Genomic DNA, 18,088 nt, shown 5'->3' with positions numbered 1-18,088 from the left:
AAAAACTTGGCCCTTTGAGAAGACCAGTAGTTTTTGCAACTAGTCTCCCTGGACAGCAAACCTTCCTGGGAGATTTTCATGCCTAGAAGCACATCCACTTGGGCCATCCCAATCCTCTGTGGAACTACAGGTCTGAACACTACATTCTAGCAGAGGTTCCTTATCAGACACCCTGGACAGCTAGAACTCTGCTTTCATGCATCCATTCATTCCTCCATTTAAAACATACTGTTTGATGGCCTACTATGTGTCAGGCCCTTGTGGGCGTCCAGAGGCCTCTGCTGAAGATCCTGAATAGTTGCTGACAGGAGAGCAAGGCACAAGCTGTTTTTCGGTTACAGAGGCTGCTCTGTAAACACACCTCCACGGGCACAACAAGAACAAAGGATGCTTGATGTCTTAAGGGGTTCAGGGCTTGGGCTCTGAGCACCGGGGCCCATTTCAGCTCCCTAGCCTTTAATTTCCAGTCCTGTGTTCTCTTCCAGTGTGTGTTTCCAATGGAAAGACCTATTCCCACGGCGAGTCCTGGCACCCAAACCTCCGGGCATTTGGCATTGTGGAGTGTGTGCTGTGCACCTGTAATGTCACCAAGCAAGAGTGCAAGAAAATCCACTGCCCCAGTCGATACCCCTGCAAGTATCCTCAAAAAATAGATGGAAAGTGCTGCAAGGTGTGTCCAGGTAAAAAGGCAAAAGGTGCGTTGGTTGGAAGCCCTGCCGTTGGTTGACTGAGATCCCCACATGGTCATTCTCAATGTTCTTTGAGTATCAGAAACATAACCACAACCTGCCATATAATTGTAATGGTAATAGTTCTAATAACTGACAACAATCTACGTTCCCTCCTCTCTTGAAGGGCTGATAAGATGGTTGCTTGGAAGAAAGTGACTTCTCAGAAACAGGCTGGGGATTTGCTTGTGTCTACCACACCTTTGGTCCCACGTAGCCCTAAGGGCCGAACCTAAGCCTTGCTTTTCTAAATAGTAGAGGAATTAGGTTATCGTGATTATTAGGAAGGACAATAGCACCCTTTGTTTATATCACCGTTTAACTCATCAAAGCACAATCACCTTCGTTTTCTCTTTCAGACAGGACTAGAGACAGGTGAGGCATAGTGGAAGGAGAGTGGGTTCTGGTCCTAATAACTAACTTGCTGGGTGACCTTGGAAATGTGCCAGATTTTCTCTAGGCTGCATCATCCTCATCTATACAATGAAAAGTTTGGAATAGTTGATATGTAAGCTTCCTTCCAATTCTAAAATGCTATAATGATATTATCATTTCTCTATTAAAGACAAGAAAACGGAGGTGTATAAAGTGAAGTGACTTGCCCAGAGTCACAGAAATAGATAATAAAACCAAGGTTTGGAACCCAGGTCACTTCCAGCCCATTGTTTTTTCCAGGCCAGCAGAAAATGTTGACTGATTTAAAAAAAAAAAAGGCAAATCAGTTACTTAAATGTTGGTTTTGACACACGAGCTTGAGAAAAATACAGTCCGTAGTATTGGGGTGACAGAGTACTGGCTTGATAATTAAGCATTCTAGCCCTGGCTCTGCCACTGGTTTCCTGTGTGACCTAGAACAAGTCACTTCACCTCTCTGAGCCTCAGTTTCCTTCTCTGCAAAATGAGAGGGTTAGAGTAGATTTCTTAGGGTCTTTCCAGCTCTAACATTCAAGGACTGAATGAATTAATCACTTCCAGGCACATGAGTTTATCATTTCTTATATCTATCTGCAAAGCACTGTTGTAAACACAGATGAAAAACCAAATGTTTTTAGGGACTGCCCTGGTGGTCCAGTGGTTAAGACTCCACGCTCCCAAGGCAGGGGCCCTGGGTTCGATCCCTAGTCAGGGAACTAGATCCCGCATGCCACATCTAAGACCCGGGACAGCCAAATAAATAAATATTTTTTTAAAAAAAACAAATGTTTTTAAGTGTAGGCAGAGAGCTAAATCATTTATTCAATTTAGGCAATTCCTCATGAGTAGCAGACAGACATGAACTTCGTCAGTGTATTCAGTATATATGTATTTTGAGCATCTTCGTGTAGGCCAATGGTTCCCAAACTTCTCTGCACATTGGAATCCCCCAGAGAGCTTCTAAAAATACCTGTGTCTCTTGGACCAACAACTGAGGACTAGACAGGCTCGGGGATGAGTAGGCCGTCAGTGTGGCTGGACCACCAAGGACCAGAGGGCATGTGGAAGGATGCCAGGATGGACAGAGGATGGAAACGAGGACCAGGTGGTCTCTTCTGCTAAAAACAAGACAACAGGCCCAACATGGAGTCAATTTTGCTAAGCCCCATGTCACCAAATCGAGACAATTAATTTTCACTCTCCCAGAAATGAAATCCTACACCAATCAATCAGGAGTCACCTGATCAGCACTAGTGAGGTCGCCTGCCTGATAGACCCATGCCATCCCTTAAAGGAAAGCGCCCTGGCAATAACCAATCCACTTTTTTTCCAAATATAACTTCCTTGTTCCTGTTCCCTTCTGCCTGTAAAAGTCTTTCATTTTGTACAGCTCCTTGGAGCTCCTTTCTATCTGTTAGACTAGATGCTGCCCAATTTGAACCAATTTTTGCTCAAATAAACTCTTAAAACTAAAAAAAAATAACCTGTGTCTCATCCCCAGAGATTATGATTTAATTGATTTGAGTTGTGGCCTATTTTAGAAGATCGCCACATAATATTAATTTGCAGACAAGTTTGGGAACCACTGCTGTAGGCCCAGGGTAGTTCATGGTTTTGCTAATCAAAGTGTGGTTTATGGACCGGCAGCACCTGGGAGCTAGTGAGAAAACCAGACTCTCAGGTCCCACCCCAGACCTGCCGCATCAGAATCTGCATTTTAACAAGGTCCCCCAGGTGAGTGCAATGCACATTAAAGTTTGAGAAGCACTGATTTATGGCACAAACAAAATCTTTCTTAATGTAACAAGCTTCGTCTTCCAGAGTAGGGGCAGAGTGTGGGTAGGACGGACAGGAGCTATCTGATATGGAGTGGAGAATTGAGGCATTAAAATTGTTGAGGAAATGTACTCACTAGGGGCACGGAGAGAGCACATTCTGAGGGTATGAACATGGCAGCCACCCAGCCATGATGACCTATTGTAACTTCCAAGTCTCCCACCTCACTGGATCCCCAGGCCTTTCAGTGTCACTTGGAAGTAGTTCTACCAGCACAATTTTCTCTCCTGTCAAGGGTCTAATGCCTATCATCATAAAAGTAATACAACAAGATAATTTCATACACAAACTAATAGTTACCTAAACTACCCAGGTAAGATAAACCCTCCCACTATATAATATTCCAGTTTGAATCTCACACCTTCAGACCACATCCCATTTCTTTGTGTGGTTAGGATTGTATTGCTGTACGTGATTCAGATAAGAGTGAAGGAATCAAAAAGGTGTGGGCACAGTACACAGGACAGGCATCGCCTTTCAGGTGGTGGCGTTTATTAAAACCTTTATGTTCATACTCTTTGGCTAAGCAGTTCTACTCCTGGAAATCCAAAGAAAGTGATCAGAGACGTACAGAGACATACAAACAAGGATTTTTGCTGCAGTGCTGTTTCCAATAGTGAATGATTGGAAACAAACTGAAAGTCTACCAGTATGGAAATGGTTAAATAAATTATGGTATATCTGTACTGTGGCATATTATATAGCCATTAAAAATCACTATAGAACAAGATTTAATGGCACAGAAACATACTTGCAATATATCTGTTAAGTACAAAATCTTCAAGCTAGAAAACAATATGTATATTATGATCTAGGTCACACAGAAAACCAGTGGCAGAACCAGGGCTAGAATGCTGGATCATCAATCCAGTACTCTGTCACCCCAATACTACAGACTGTATTTTTCTCAAGCTCGTGTGTCAAAACCAACACTTAAGTAACTGATTTGCCTTTTTTTTTTAAATCAGTCAACATTTTCTGCTGGCCTGGAAAAAACAATGGGCTGGAAGTGACCTGGGTTCCAAACCTTGGTTTTATTATCTATTTCTGTGACTCTGGGCAAGTCACTTCACTTTATACACCTCAGTTTTCTTCTCTTTAATAGAGAAAACGTTGATAATATGCTTAGCCAAAAAAAAAAAGACTGGAAGGGCATATGGCAAAAGGTAACAGTGGCCATCTTTGGGTGACTGAATGATGGGTAGTTCTTATTTTCTTCTTTTTTGTTTATGTGTATTTTCTAAATTTTCAACAATCATTGACAATGTGTTTCTCTGGAAGAGTGGCTTTTCCCGCTTTCCCGTGCTGCTCAGACGTGTAGATATAGAGGACTTACTGGGCAACATGGAAGGAGAGAGTGTCTGTCCCATTCTGTCACCTGCCCTCAGCAAGCCACACATGGATGTCTGCAAATTGAAAGTCTCCCAATAGTCACGTTGCCTTACAAGAGTCGCTGTCCACGGAGGCCCGGGTACTCAGCAACTTCAGATCCTCAAGGGGCGTGCACTTGTTCGCGCAGCATGCAACCTGGAAACACGTTATGTGCCTTCTGTGTGCAAGACATGGTTGTAGGTGTTGAGAATAGGGAGATAAAGCAGACAGACTCAGGCTACTTGCCAGTAATGCTCTTTACGTTCTAGTGGGAGAGGAAAGGCAATGAACACAAACCGATAAGGTAATTTTCAGTGGTGATGAGTACTGAGAAGAGAAAACAGACAGGATCAGGCGATAGTGAATGGCACAGGCAGGGTGAAGTGCTTTCAAAAGGCTGGTCAGGGTTGGCTTCTCTGAAGAACGATGTTTGAGTAGAGTTCTGAGTGATGTGAAGGGGTGAGAAAGGGAAGATCATGACATTCTCAGCCTCTTAGAAAATGACACAGGACACAGAGGAAAAGGAAGAAAGGAGTGAGAGGAGAAGAAGATCAACAGAAAAAAGAACGGTAAATTCAGTTATTCACGTTGAGAAGGGAAAAGAGACAAATAAAATTCACTGATGATCCAGCCAAAAGTTTCATTAGAACAAATGATTGCAGGCCCCCCAGTAACAAACTAAGGCCACAATAAAGGATGTGAGTTTCACCTCTCTCTCTCTCTCCCTCCCTCCCTCCCTCCCTCCCTCCCTCCCTCCCTTCCTCTCTCTCTCTCTCTCTCTCTCTCTCTCTCTCTCTCTCTCTCTCGTCTTTGCTCTGGTGGAGGCTGGCCTTGCTTCATGTGTCAGTGGCCATCTGCAGGGTTGTGTAGGACTTCTACTCCCTGAAGGTTCCCCAACTCACCTCTCCACCCCACCATACCACCCCAGTATACCTGGAATTCCCGTAATGACACACTCCTTTTGGGTTACAGCATAAAAAGCCCCTGGTAAGACTTCAAGTTTGTTTCCTGGGCTGGGATATTACATCTCCTGCATCAGTCATCCCCACTTCCATATGGAGTGGTTTCTCAATTTCTTAGTTCTGGAGGGCTCAGGACAGGAGCATTCTCGTGGGAAGTGGGAATGCCCAGAAATTACTTCAGGTATGGCATACTTCCCCAGAAGGAAAGGAAAGTAGGTTCACGTGCAGTGATCAGGAAGCACCTTGAAGTGGACGATGTGGAATGAAGAGGTTGCCGAGTAGGTAGTTCGAAAGACATGCTCTGTTTATTTACTCTTAATATTTTCATGCGCCAGCCAGGGGTGAGTCACTAATGGATCTTGTTGTTTATAGATCCCTTCTGGTGAGTAAATTAAGTTCTTGGAGGGGAGGGGTGGTGGGGCAGGATAACTCTTCAGGACACTGGGAGAACTTGTAGTGTATGATAGGTACTTCCAGTGCCATCATGGATTTCATATGGCTATGGTAGCTATAGCTAGTATTAAGCTGGTGGGCAAGATTTAACACAGGAACCCGGCTCTCATTCTAAAGGTAGTAATTAAATACATAGAGGTTCCTTTATGCTCCATGACCTCCTCCCCCCTCCACCTACTGAAAAGTGCTCGTGCAAGTCCCTTCATCACCTAATGCATCGCCAACAAAGACCAGCCCACCGAGTACTTAAATAACTAAAAAGAAAGACACAAGGAGAAAGAAAGCTTGACTCTAGGATAATCTACGAATTGAGTAATCCAACCTGGAATCGTCCAGAGAGGACCAGGATTTTGTCCTTCCAGTGCCAAAATGGTGGTGGGGATGGGAGAGCTAATCAGGTCAGCAAGAGACATGCAGTAGCCATTTGATTACAACCTCTAGTCCAAGTGCCTCTCATTGGCTAACAATGAGTCCCCCTAATTAGAGTCACGGGCCCAAAGCACTCAACACCCACCGCTTTCATCAGATGTGCTTACAGACGGCTTCTGCGCATATTCAGAATTTTTCAGGGTGTCCTCAGCTTGTCTTTGTTGTTCCCGATTTGAGTGTTACACTTTAAGTGCACAGCTGAAGAGGGTGCTGATGACAAGGCCAGCAAAGCAAGTTAAGTCACGGATAACCAAGCAAGGGAAACTTCTTTCAGTAGCGGGCTGAGGAAAGGGGAGGGCGGAGCAGAATGGGGAGTAAGAGGGGGCTGGTACCTTTATGCCTGGAAGCTGAAATCCAACAAGTTAGTTTATACTTTAAATGATCCATAGTTGAGGGATTGACCAATTTTTTTGTGTCTTCCACCCGTTCATTTGGCATAGCATACACATGACTAATCTGACGTCTAGGTTTTGGCACTGGTGTTGATCCGGTATTAGCATTCCGCTTACAAACAAATCAAAGAGCGTTCAGAAATGTCAAGCCAATTTGGATAGATCTTTTGGGCAAGTATGTGCACATAAATGAGCGTCATAAATGTTTTCTAAGTATGCCTAATTGACGTCAGGGAAGCTAACCGAGGCGTTCTGTCAGCCCATTCCTTGGGTCTCTGTTGGCAACACTGAGCTAGCCCAACCATGATCCTGACCCAGCATCGAAAATGCTGTGTTCCCTTAAGCGCCCAGCAGATTTGTGCCTCGTCACATTCTTCCTCTTTGTGAAGATCCACTTCTCATGCGGTGGTGGTGGATCCAGTGTAGCTTTGGGGCCAGTGTTCTGTCGTCACGTGGACTTCAAAGTCACGTGCTTCTTTGTGATTTCGTGGCTGTTACAGGGGCAGCCTCAGCTGAGCCAGTGAAATAGGGGTGGGATTTCTATCTCTGTAGGAATGTTCTTGTAGATTGTCCACTTTTGATGCTTGTGTGGTGCTATGAACAAAGAGATGCATAAATATAGAGGTTCGCTCCTAGTTTTGGAAAACCATGACAAATCTCTACTTGCTTCCTGATTCCAGAAGAACTTCCTGGCCAAAGCTTTGACAGCAAAGGCTACTTTTGTGGAGAAGAAACCATGCCCGTGTATGAGTCTGTGTTCATGGAGGATGGGGAGACCACCAGAAAAATAGCGCTGGAGACAGAGAGACCGCCTCAGGTAGAGGTCCACGTTTGGACCATTCGAAAGGGTGAGCCAGACGACATTAATTTCTTGTCAATATTTTTGTAAGGGGGACACAGGGAAGGAATGGAAGACTCACCTTCATTTTGCTTCAACCTGTTCCTCTGGGTCAGAAGATTTCCCGATTGCTTAGAAACTAACATATGACTCCCACCGTTGCTGTTGTGGCCTTTAGCTTTAACCAGGACCTGGGCTAAAAAGTAAGTATTGACTGTTGGGTTTTGTTGTCTTTCTCACACAACCAAGGCTGGAGGAGTGCTTCTTAACCCTGGCTGCACACCAGAATCGTCTGGGAAGGTTTTTAAATACCAAATCCCTGAGCCTACCTGCAGAGGGTCTGACTAATTGGCCAGGTGGGGCTTGGGCTTAAGGGTTTGTTGGGAAAGCTCTGCAGGTGATTCTGATGTACACCCAGGGTTTTAAACTCCCAAACTGTAGTCTACCATTGTTTCCCAGAGGAAGCTCAACAAACATGAAAATGCAATCATTCAGTGCACAGCTGAGTCTCTCGAACCATGCTGGGGACTCTGCAGTAAGACAAATTTAAACCATCATCCCTGCAGCTGTTCACACCATCCCATAGCTACGAGACTAGGGCTGATCTAGTCTGGTCAAGTTTTCTAGGAATTGGGAAATAACGCACATCCTTTTTCAATTGGCTCCCGCATAAGGCTCGAGAGTGCTCAAACTTGTGTAAGTTTCAGCATCACACAAGGAGCTGGTTTAAAACACAGTTACCGGGACTTCCCTGGTGGCACAGTGGTTAAGAATCTGCCTGCCAATGCAGGGGACATGGGTTTGATCCCTGGTCCGGGAGGATCCCACATGCCATGGAGCAACTAAGCCCATGCGCCACAACTACTGAACCTGCGCTCTAGAGCCTGCTGTGCCACAACTACTGAAGCCCGCGCACCTGGAGCCCGTGGTCCGCTGCAAGAGAAGCCACCACAGTGAGAAGCCCGCGCACTGCAACAAAGAGTAGCCCCCGCTCACCGCAACTAGAGAAAGCCCGCGCACAGCAATGAAGACCCAACGCAACCAAGATAAATAAATAAATAAATTTATTAAAAAAAAAAAACAACAGTTACCTGGCCCCATCCAAGAAGTGTGAATTCAGTCAGCCTCCGGTAGGGTCTAAACATTTGTGTTTCTAACAAATAGCAAGGTGATGCTGATACAGGTGGCACTTGGACCCATCCTTGGAGAAACAACTGCTCTAGTATTTTGTGGGCCTTTCTTCTCTCCCTTCTTTCTTTCTCAAAAGAACAAGTTCCTCTCTACCCCTTTAAAAATATGCTAGAACACACATATGAGGCTCATCCCTGTTTGTTTCTGCTCTAGACCCAGGAATGTTGATTTGCCATCCCTAACTCCCTAGCTCCTCTGTAACTGGTCACCAGGACTAAGCACTGTTCTGTTGGCTTCCTTAGCGGTGACCTCACTAGGCATCCATCGCCCCACATCTCTCGCCTCACAGAAATGCATGGACGCTTTTCAACTTGCTAGTGTCGCCTCTAAGTAAGCTCTTGTTCACAGCACTGGGTAATCAAGATCTGTGCATAGTGGATAGAGGAAAACCCAGGCTCCATGTCCGTCGCTCCTTGTAGACCTCTTGAGGATTATTTAAGTGGCAGTTTTCAGTTGTTCACGTGTTATTCTGATAAAAGCTATTCAGGCAAGGTTGAGACTGTGGGAGCCCCGTTATCTTCACTCTGCCCATTTTTATAAGGGAAAGTGAAAGGAGCTGTGACTGTTTCCCAAAGGAAAATATGCTATCTGGTGAGTTCAGGAATAAGGATGGCTTCTCCATTTACACAACCTGTCTGCAAGACCCACTGCTGGTTCTCGCTGCCGAGCCAGGAGGGTAGCCCGGTGGCTTGGCAGGGACATAGTCTACCCAGACCAGGGGCAAGGGCAGAATGTCTAATACTGCCTTTGGCTGCAGAAACTCCATCCGGCATCCATGCTTGATTCTCTGTGGCTTTCCCCAGGAGCGGGTCCCACGGTCAGCAGCTCTGTCTCCCTTATCTCTGTCCTCTAGAGAACCAGGGGGGAGGTCAGTGAGCCAAGGAAACAAATGGAGTCAATTATAACCCTCGAGCCGTCCAAGTTCCTGGTTAAGCACATTACACAGCCCCGCTCGAGACTCCTAAGCCCCGGTAGTGAGATGATATGCTCAGCCCAAGCAGAAAAAGGGGTTGGTGGTTCCAGATAGAGAGCGCCTGACCACCTGCCCCACTTTGTGCTTGGCCCCAGGCATCCTCCAGCACTTCCATATTGAGAAGATCTCCAAGAGGATGTTTGAGGAGCTCCATCACTTCAAGCTGGTGACCAGGACAACCCTGAGTAAGTCGTGACTCTCTTTACTCCTCCCTGGAAAACACATCCAGTTTTCAATGTCACATAGCCCCAAATAAAGTACCCACCGTGCTCTCACTGAACAGGAGCAGTGGTCCATGTCAGCATTAGAGGATATTCTCTCTCTCTCCTGTGGGTGACTAAACCCAGAGTCTCAAGAGGGTGGGAGGTCTGGTCTATCTGTGGAGACTTCACATCTGGAAGGCTATGTCCTCAGTGGTGGGGATGAGAGAGAAAGAGAGAAGATGACTGCATATCGATTCTTGTGTTGTATCAAAGCTCTGTTTGACTGTTTGGAACTGCCCCGGTTGGTCGTGTTTCTTTAAAAGCACTCAGACACTCAAGCATACTTGCGGCTCTCCCACTTTCTACGCTAGATGGAGCCTGGGACTAGATCCTGCTAGGCACTGCGTGGGGGGTGGGGTGGGGGGTAAGCACTTCTGAAGGAATAAAAGGCACAGAATTTCTATCCACAGGGAATTCTAATGGGCGAGACAGAACATGAAAATGCCTTCATTATGAATTAGTATACTTCTGAAGAGTTAAATACCTAAGTGCTCAGGGGAATCTGCAAAGAACAATGAGATGAGAGCCTGAGAGCCAGGTGGGCTTAGTCGGGGAAGGCTTCAGGGAGGAGGTGGGTTTTGAAAGAGAAGGGTGTGACTGGGCAACAGGTCAGGAAATCAGTCTAGGGAGAAGGTACAGCCTAAGAGAAGACTTGACAGGAGCAAACAAGAAATGTGGAGGTGGGTGGGTGGGTGTGGGTGAGGAAGAATTACAAAGGCCACGTAGGGTGCACAGAAATCTGAGAAGAGTTGGAGGTAGGAAGTAGTTAGAGGGCCCGGAAGGAGCATGGGTGCTTGCTGCAAACTTACACACAGTGTAGTGGCGTCAAAATGGGGCTTTGGAAAGATGTCTCTCGGCTGTCAGGTGCATTTATTAAGCACCTACTTTGAGAAGCCATATTCTAAAGAGCCCAGTATGCCATGCTGAGAAGTTGAACTTGGTCTCCAGACCGGAGAACCCCAGTGGGGGGTTTTAGCAAGCGAACGATGCATTCAGATCTGTTTTTTAGAAAGTGGTACTTGCTGGATGCAGTGGCAGGTGGGCTTTTAGTGAGAGAGCTGGTGATAGTCTTAACAGGAAGCTGTTAGACTGTATTAAGTCGGTTAGACAGGGGAGGAGGGGTCCCTGTGAGGGGCTGAGGTTAAACCGTCACGATCAGGATCAAAGAGAGAAATGAGTTTAGAATGACTCCAATATTAACAACTTTATGGACTGGGTGAATAGTAACGCCATTCACCAGTGGGAAACTCTGGAGAATGAGCAGGCATTGGTGACAAAAATGAGTTTTACTTGGAACACGTTTAGATTAAGATGCTTGAAGTCCATATGAGCAGCATTATCCAATAGGCAGCTGGACATAGCGTCGATGAGGTCAATTGTTCATTCTGCAGGAGACAGGTAGACAACTGGACAGTAGGAGAATTCAAATGGAGGAGCTGGAAGTTCTTGTAAGGAATAAAAAGGCAGAGTCTATAGAATCAATAATGTGACTTGAAATTACCAATTAATTTCAAAGAACATATATTTGTTCATACTGTGGGCCAGGCACTGTGCTAGGCACTGGGGCACTTGAAAGATGATTTAAACGAAGTCTTCCTGTCACAGTTAGCATTTAGGGTGCATAATGGAGGTAGATGATGTGTGCCTCTGAAGGACGTAGGTAATGAGATGATCCCTCAGGGTCACCTGGGGACAGAGCAGAGCAAGCCTGACTCCTGTATATAGTGTGCCTGTCAGATCCTGGCACACCGTAGGGCTTTGGTAGAAGCTGCTTCCTTGCCCGACCCATCTCTCCTTTCCCATCGAATCCAAGAGAATAGGGAAAAGTGAAGAATCCAAGGGAGAAAGGAGCAGAGAAATGGAGGCCGTAAGGAAGTGGGGCATGGTCTTCTGTGGCGAGAGAAAGAAAAGAGGTTCAACAACGGTTCTGGATTAAGAGGCGCTCGCCGACCTTGGACTCGCAGAATTCTCCAGGTTGCAGCACCATGAGCACAGGATTGAAAAGGCTGAAGAGGGCATCCAGGGTAGACATTTTGTTAGGAACGCTATTCGACAGAGCAAGATGATAGCTGGGGAAGGATGATCTTACCACTGAGGGACCAGGAAAGTTAGAAAGGGATGGTCCAGAGACATCAGGTGGTTTCCAGTGCTGAGCACGGGTGTGCAGTCAAAACCGCTTGCTCAGTTAGCATGGCAGGAGGGGGAATAGAGAAGTTGGTGAGGACACGCTGGAAGTATGGACAGTTCCGGGGGCGGGGGAAGAGACAACAGGGAGTGGAGGGGGACAGGAGCAGGGATGACAAGGAACGGAAGGGATGCGGCCGTGTTCAACCGGAGCAGAGAGGGATCACGTGGCGGATGTGAGGCTGGAACTCTCTGCGGAGCCATAGGAGGCTGGAAGGGCCGCTGAAGGTGGTGTGAGGCCAGCGTGTGGGCATGAGACAAAGCAGAGGGGAGCGGTTTTTAACAAAGGGCGGCAGGAATAGGGAAAAGAGCAGTAAATAATCAAGCAACCCAAACTAATATTCAGGCCTCAAAGAGTAAGCAAAGCCCCAGTAATGTACCAAGTACTGGTCTCCAAAGTGCCTTATTTGACCAGCTGCCGAGTGAGCCACCTAATAGCTAACGACCTGATAGCGGAGCAATTCGCAAATGCTAAGTCAACTGTAAAAATCCCAAGAACAATACTGGGTTGGCGGAAAAAGTTTGTTCGGGTTTTTCTGTGACATCTTACGAAAACCCGAACAAACTTTTTGGCCAACCCAATACTTCGGTTTTACTCCTGAGGAGGCAGTTCTGTATTCTTCTTGGGATTCTTACAAATGCTGTGTGTTGAAATGAAGACTCCGTGGCCCATTTTCCGTACCTGTCCCCAGAAAAGTGTTTCAGGGGCTATTTTGCTGAAATCACGTGATGCTCATCTTCCAGCTCCCCTGGCAGGTCCGTGAGTGCGTGGGGAAGGGTGGGGTATATCGGTTCTACACCTCGTTGGCTCTGCCCTCGTCTCACGTCTCTGGGCCACTCTGTGTTTGCCTTTTAGGCCAGTGGAAGATCTTCACTGAAGGAGAAGCCCAGATCAGCCAGATGTGTTCAAGTCGTGTGTGCCGAACGGAGCTTGAAGATTTGGTCAAAGTTTTGTACCTGGAAAGGTCTGAAAAGGGCCACTGTTAGATGAGACAGACAGTATTGGATAGAGTAAAGCAAGAAAACTCAAGCTGCGGCTGGACTGCAGGCTTACTTTGCTTAAATCAACAGTGCCCTAAAACCCCAAACTCAAATGCAGTCAGTTATTCACGCCATGCACAGCATAACTTGCTCCTTTATTGGAGTGGTGTGTCAGCCCTTAAACATCTCCTCCAAAGAGACTAGAAGAGTCTTGAATTCTCTGTGGTAGGAAGAGGGCTAGAACGCCGCCACAACCCTGCTCTAGTTTCTGGGAGAATCGCATTTCACGTTTCTTTACGGGTTAAAGAGTAAACAAGACCCCCGGGTTTCTATCTAGAAAGTTATTCCAGTGAAAGAAAGAGAAGGGAATTGCTTAGTAGGAGTTTTTTAGTACAGAGAAAATATTTGTATGAAATTCTGCTCTTCAAATTTTAGAATGTCTTGTGTTTTAAAAAAATTAACTCCCCATCTTCACACACACATGTACACACACACGCACGCACAGTGAACTACAGCCTTCATTCGGAGGCAAGGCCAGTGTAGACTCTCCCCTTCTTTCCCTTGCCTGGCTCTGAAGTAGCTTGGAGGTGGTTGGTACCCTGGAGGATGAATAAGGAATTGTGAACAAAAGCCTGTGCCCTTGGGTCTGTGGTATGGTTGTTGATGGCATCAACCCTGGGAAAGAGCAGGAACACCATTTCCTGGCTGCCTTCACTTTGAGGTGGGAAAGAACTTTTCCATAATGACACACTTCTCTTTTCTCCCTGAACCTATGGGGCCTCCATAAAGAAGTTAGAATTGGGTAAACTTTTCAGAAACTGAATCCATATAAGACAAAATAGTTATTGAAGAGAGGAGTTGATAGAAGTCAGCAAGGCCAGCTGTATGTTTTCAAGTCAACAAAACTCACCAATTAACAGCTCGATCCTCGCTTAGTCTCTTGAAGTCATAGTTCTCTAGTCCACAGATTTCGGTTAGATGATAAAATTCTAGAAGCTTCTTAAGAGGGTGGTTTCCCTTCTTCTCCATTTATGGGAGTTGGTTTTTACTTGGCAAAGGGGTTCTGTCCTCAGGAGCTTCAGTTAGGAGAATTATTGCTTATTTGGGGAAATGGGGATTCTGATAATGATCTAAACCTTCCTACCATTCTCCCCTCATGCACCAACCATGGATCTGAATCGTGGATCCCAGAGAAGGCTGCTCCGAAAATGTCTCTTTGCAGCCTAATACCAGAGCCCAGATGATCCATTCTGAGGCCTGGCTTTAGAAATCATCTTTGCGGGAAAACTATACCTTTTCCACAGCAGGGATCTCAAGCCTGCCTTCTAGATTTATCTCCTCTGAAGGGGCATGGATGAACTCTAGTGAGTACTTAAATATTAAGGACCGAGAAGTCCCATGTTTCCTACTTTGTGACCATAGGTAAGAGGAAAATTTTTTTCCTTATTTGACACCAATAGGGAAAAATGTAAAAGGTCCAGTCTTTATGGCAAGCTGGCATAAAGGAGTCTATTCTCATAAAAGAGATGTAGGGGCCTGGTGGTCAGGCCTTCAGGGGACGAGCCTCTTAGACACATTCTCCTGGGGCGGGGGTTGGGGGGGGAGGGAAGGAAGGAGGACATCCAGGGCTGAAAGGCCACAGAGCCTTATTGGTGGAGGAGGGGGTTGGGGGCGTGATTGAGTAGCTGCTGCCTTCCTCCCAGAGGTGGCAATTTCCCGGTAGTGTGGAAACGAGTCACCGGATCCTAAAGCAAAGCAGTGATTTCCCCTTGCGGATGACTCACCGCAAAGCCTTCCCACCCAGGTGTTCTCTGAAAGCTCAACCTTAAGGGAACACCCAGGGAGCTTCCCTAGATAGACTCCTTCCCCCGGGCCCTGGGACACACCTTTGCCAAGCTGTGTGAAGCAGGAGCTGGGGCGCTGTGTGAGGCCAACGTAGAATCCCTCCAGTGTTCAGTGTTGCGTACAGAGTAGGACCGAGAGAGAAGAGGCCCAGCCGCCTGCAGTTAGTAGAGAGGAATGGATGTGGTTCTTCTTGTGTATTTATTTATACCATAAACACTCGGAACAACAAAGCCCATAAGCACCATTTAGCAGTTATAGCCATTTTCTAGTTAACTCGTGTAAACAAGAGTAACATAGCAGTATTACCCTTTCACTCTTCTCACAGGACATGTACCTAAATATGGTACTTATTTATGTAGTCACCGTATTTCTGGATTTTTAAATTAATAAAAAACTTAATTTGGAAAAATCCTGTCCAGGAGTGTTGTGTGAGTGATTGAGTCTGGGCAGTACTGACCTTGGACTGGGTAACAGGTGAGGGGCAGGCCCGGCTTTTGCACACTCAGCTTGACGCCCCTCTCACGCTACCACCTTGTGGTTAGGAGTGAGAACTTTGCGGTCAGCCGACCTTGGTTTTTAATCCCAGCTCTGCACTTAGCAGCTGTGTCAGTCTTCCCATCTATAAAATGGGGATAACAGTAGCACTGTCGCCCTTTGCCTTCAATCTTGCAGTGAGATTTAATTTGGTCACGTCGTGTGAGGTGATTAGACCACTGTCTTGTGCGTAGTGAGCATTCATGCATGACCGTGGATGTTCAAAACTGGCACTGAAAACAGCCATTGATTTATGGCTTGTATTTAGGTTAAGACTTTAAGAGCTTGGGGACAGAAGGCCATTGACTTGGGCTTCAAGAGGGCCTCACTTTGGGTTGCTGCTCAGTGGCACATTTGCATAGGGAGCAGGGTAAAAGTGTTGTCGCATATGTTGATCCAAACTAAAGTCCCTCAGACCCCTAACACCAGCTAAATCTCTGCTATCACAGAAGCCAAGATATGAGAGCTGCAGTGTCAAACAATGTAAGGACGGAAAAGGACGCCTTGGTGTTAGCAACACAGAAGTCATTGGTGGTGAAATATTGGAGAAGTGAGAGGAGCAGAGGCCAGAAGTGAGTGGGGAGATGAGGAATTGGAGACAGCAGCTCAAGGTCACAATTTAGAGATGCTCAATTACGGAGTGGAGAGAAAAGGTGATGGAAGTAGCTGGAGAAGGATATGAGGTCAAAGGAAAGTTTTTGTCTTAAATATGGGAGATATTTGGCCATGTGTGAATACTGCAGGGAGGGGTCCTATAGAGAGGAACAGGTGGAAGGTGATGGGAAAGGAGGGTGAGCCTGCTGTGTGGGTTACATGAGAAACCACGCCCCCATGAGGAGCCACGCCCCCATGAGGAGCCCTGGAAACTCAATTCCTGACCCACAGCCTGGACAGCTTTTTAGCCTTTGGTTGCCATCCGCTTACTGTGAATTAGCTACACCTCATTCCCGTCATCTCTGTTGGCTTGGTCTCTCTTTATGCCTGACATACTTTCTTCTGGAATGATGGGCTGTAAATCCCAATATTGCTCCGCCTCCGTTGGGGGAACCCCATGTAAACCAGACGCCTTGGCTCCATCTGGCAGGCTTCCCTTTTCCTGATCGCCCACATCCAAATTTCAGCAAGTCCTATCAGTTTGGTCTCCTCAATGTAGCCCATGTTTCTTGCTTTTTGCTCTTATCTTCCTGTCGCAGGGTCTTTTCCTCCCTGTATAGTCTTTACCCACCCCTGCAAGGAATTCCCAGAAAGCCCTCAGGATCATCTCATAAGGGCACAAGGACAAGTCCTGCCTGCGACCACATTACCCACCCTTTTAGTTCATTCTTGCTTTGGTCATCCTCTGTGAGAGGTACTGCTGGAAAAAATGGCCGTCCGCTGCCTCCATCAGAACATGTCTCGTGACGGTCACCACAGCCGCCAGCTGTGACATTGCCCGAGGGTGCTCCTTCTGCTGGCCTAGAAGCGCCACCACATTGGTGCTGCTCTGGAGTCCTCAGTGTTCCACAGTGGCACCGTATCCCGTGCACAAGTGGAGAGAAGGCCCTCCTCTCTCCCCCTGCGATGTTAAACTTTGCCACCTTACATTAAACAGTTAACACGTAGTTGATGAGTACATAATACATGGACCAAAGCACAGTCTTCTTGTGCTTCAGAGTCTCCTGGAGTTTCTCAAGGAAACAAGCCTTTAACAAGCCCTTTAGGTTCCACTTTCAGCTCTTCTCAGGGCTCAGTTGCCAATATGGAGAGGTTCTGCTGAACACAGGCACCCTCATTTTATTGTGCTTTGCGGCTATTGTGTATTTTATAAATTAAAGGTTTGTGGCCACCCTGCCTCAAGCATGTCTCTCAGTGCCACTTTTCCAACAGCGTTTGCTCATGCCTTGTCTCTGTGTCACATTTTGGTAATTCTCGTGATATTTCAAGCTTTTTCATTATTATTCTATTTATGATGGTGATCTGTGATCAGTGATCTTTGATGTTACTATGGTAAAAAGATTACAGCTCACCAAAGGCTCAGAGGGTCGTTAGCAGTTTTTAGCAATAAAGTCTTTTTAAATTAAGGTATGCATGTTGTTTTTTTAGACATAATGGTGTTGCACACTTAATAGAGTACAGTATAGTGTAAACATAACTTTCATATGAACTAGGGAAGCAAAAAATTTGTGTAATATGCTTTATTGCCATATTTGCTTTATTGCAGTGGTCTGGAACTGAACCTGCAATATCTCTGAGGTCTGCACGTATAAGCCTGTAAGACAGATGTGAGTCTGTTCCCCTCATCCCTCTTTCCTTCGGTGCACATGTACTGCTTTTATTCCCCAATGAATCCCTTGTGCAAATTGACTTCAGGGAGCCCAACCCCACCAGTCTGCCAAACAAGTTCAGATACCTCTGAAACCTCCAAGCGGAAGAGAGAAGTCCCTGAATGCAGAGCCCCAGCTACAGCATGACGTCTCCCAAATATTTCATACACATTTACAAGTTTGTGCCTTTGTGTATGTTTTGCCACCACTAGTATGTTCTTCCCTCTTCTTTGCCTGGCAAACTCCTACTTATCCTTCAAGACCCAGTCCAAATGTCACCTCCTCTCTGGAGCCTTGCCTGCTCCTCCCCGGAGTTTGCCACCATTTTCCATTTCTCCCTATGTACTCTATCCTCCAACATGCCATATCCATTCTCCAGGTACCTACTCTG

At 46.3% G+C, this 18,088-nt stretch overlaps 1 protein-coding gene across 5 annotated transcripts in view; it reads left to right on the top strand.

Annotated features, from left to right (window-relative positions):
* CHRDL1 (chordin like 1) overlaps positions 1-15,226 on the top strand; it is a gene marked incomplete at its 3' end in the record, with an annotated part of 114,860 nt that extends 99,634 nt beyond the window's left edge. For 2 of the 5 annotated variants that reach the window (XM_082681461.1, XM_082681460.1), the window contains exons 9-12: positions 486-680; positions 7,266-7,433; positions 9,683-9,772; positions 12,891-15,226. In XM_082681461.1, the coding sequence (XP_082537587.1) occupies positions 486-680; positions 7,266-7,433; positions 9,683-9,772; positions 12,891-13,021 (584 nt within the window). Of the gene's footprint in view, positions 1-485; positions 728-7,265; positions 7,434-9,682; positions 9,773-12,890 lie in introns of those variants that run through there. The other 3 variants (XM_082681459.1, XM_082681458.1, XM_082681462.1) reach the window with 2 other exon arrangements.
* Between the last annotated feature and the right edge of the window lie 2,862 nt (positions 15,227-18,088).

This window comes from Grampus griseus (genome assembly GCF_964374135.1).
Source record: "Grampus griseus genome assembly, chromosome: X".
In the NCBI taxonomy this organism is placed as follows: Eukaryota; Metazoa; Chordata; class Mammalia; order Artiodactyla; family Delphinidae; genus Grampus; species Grampus griseus.
This window is presented reverse-complemented; position numbering and strand designations above follow the sequence as displayed.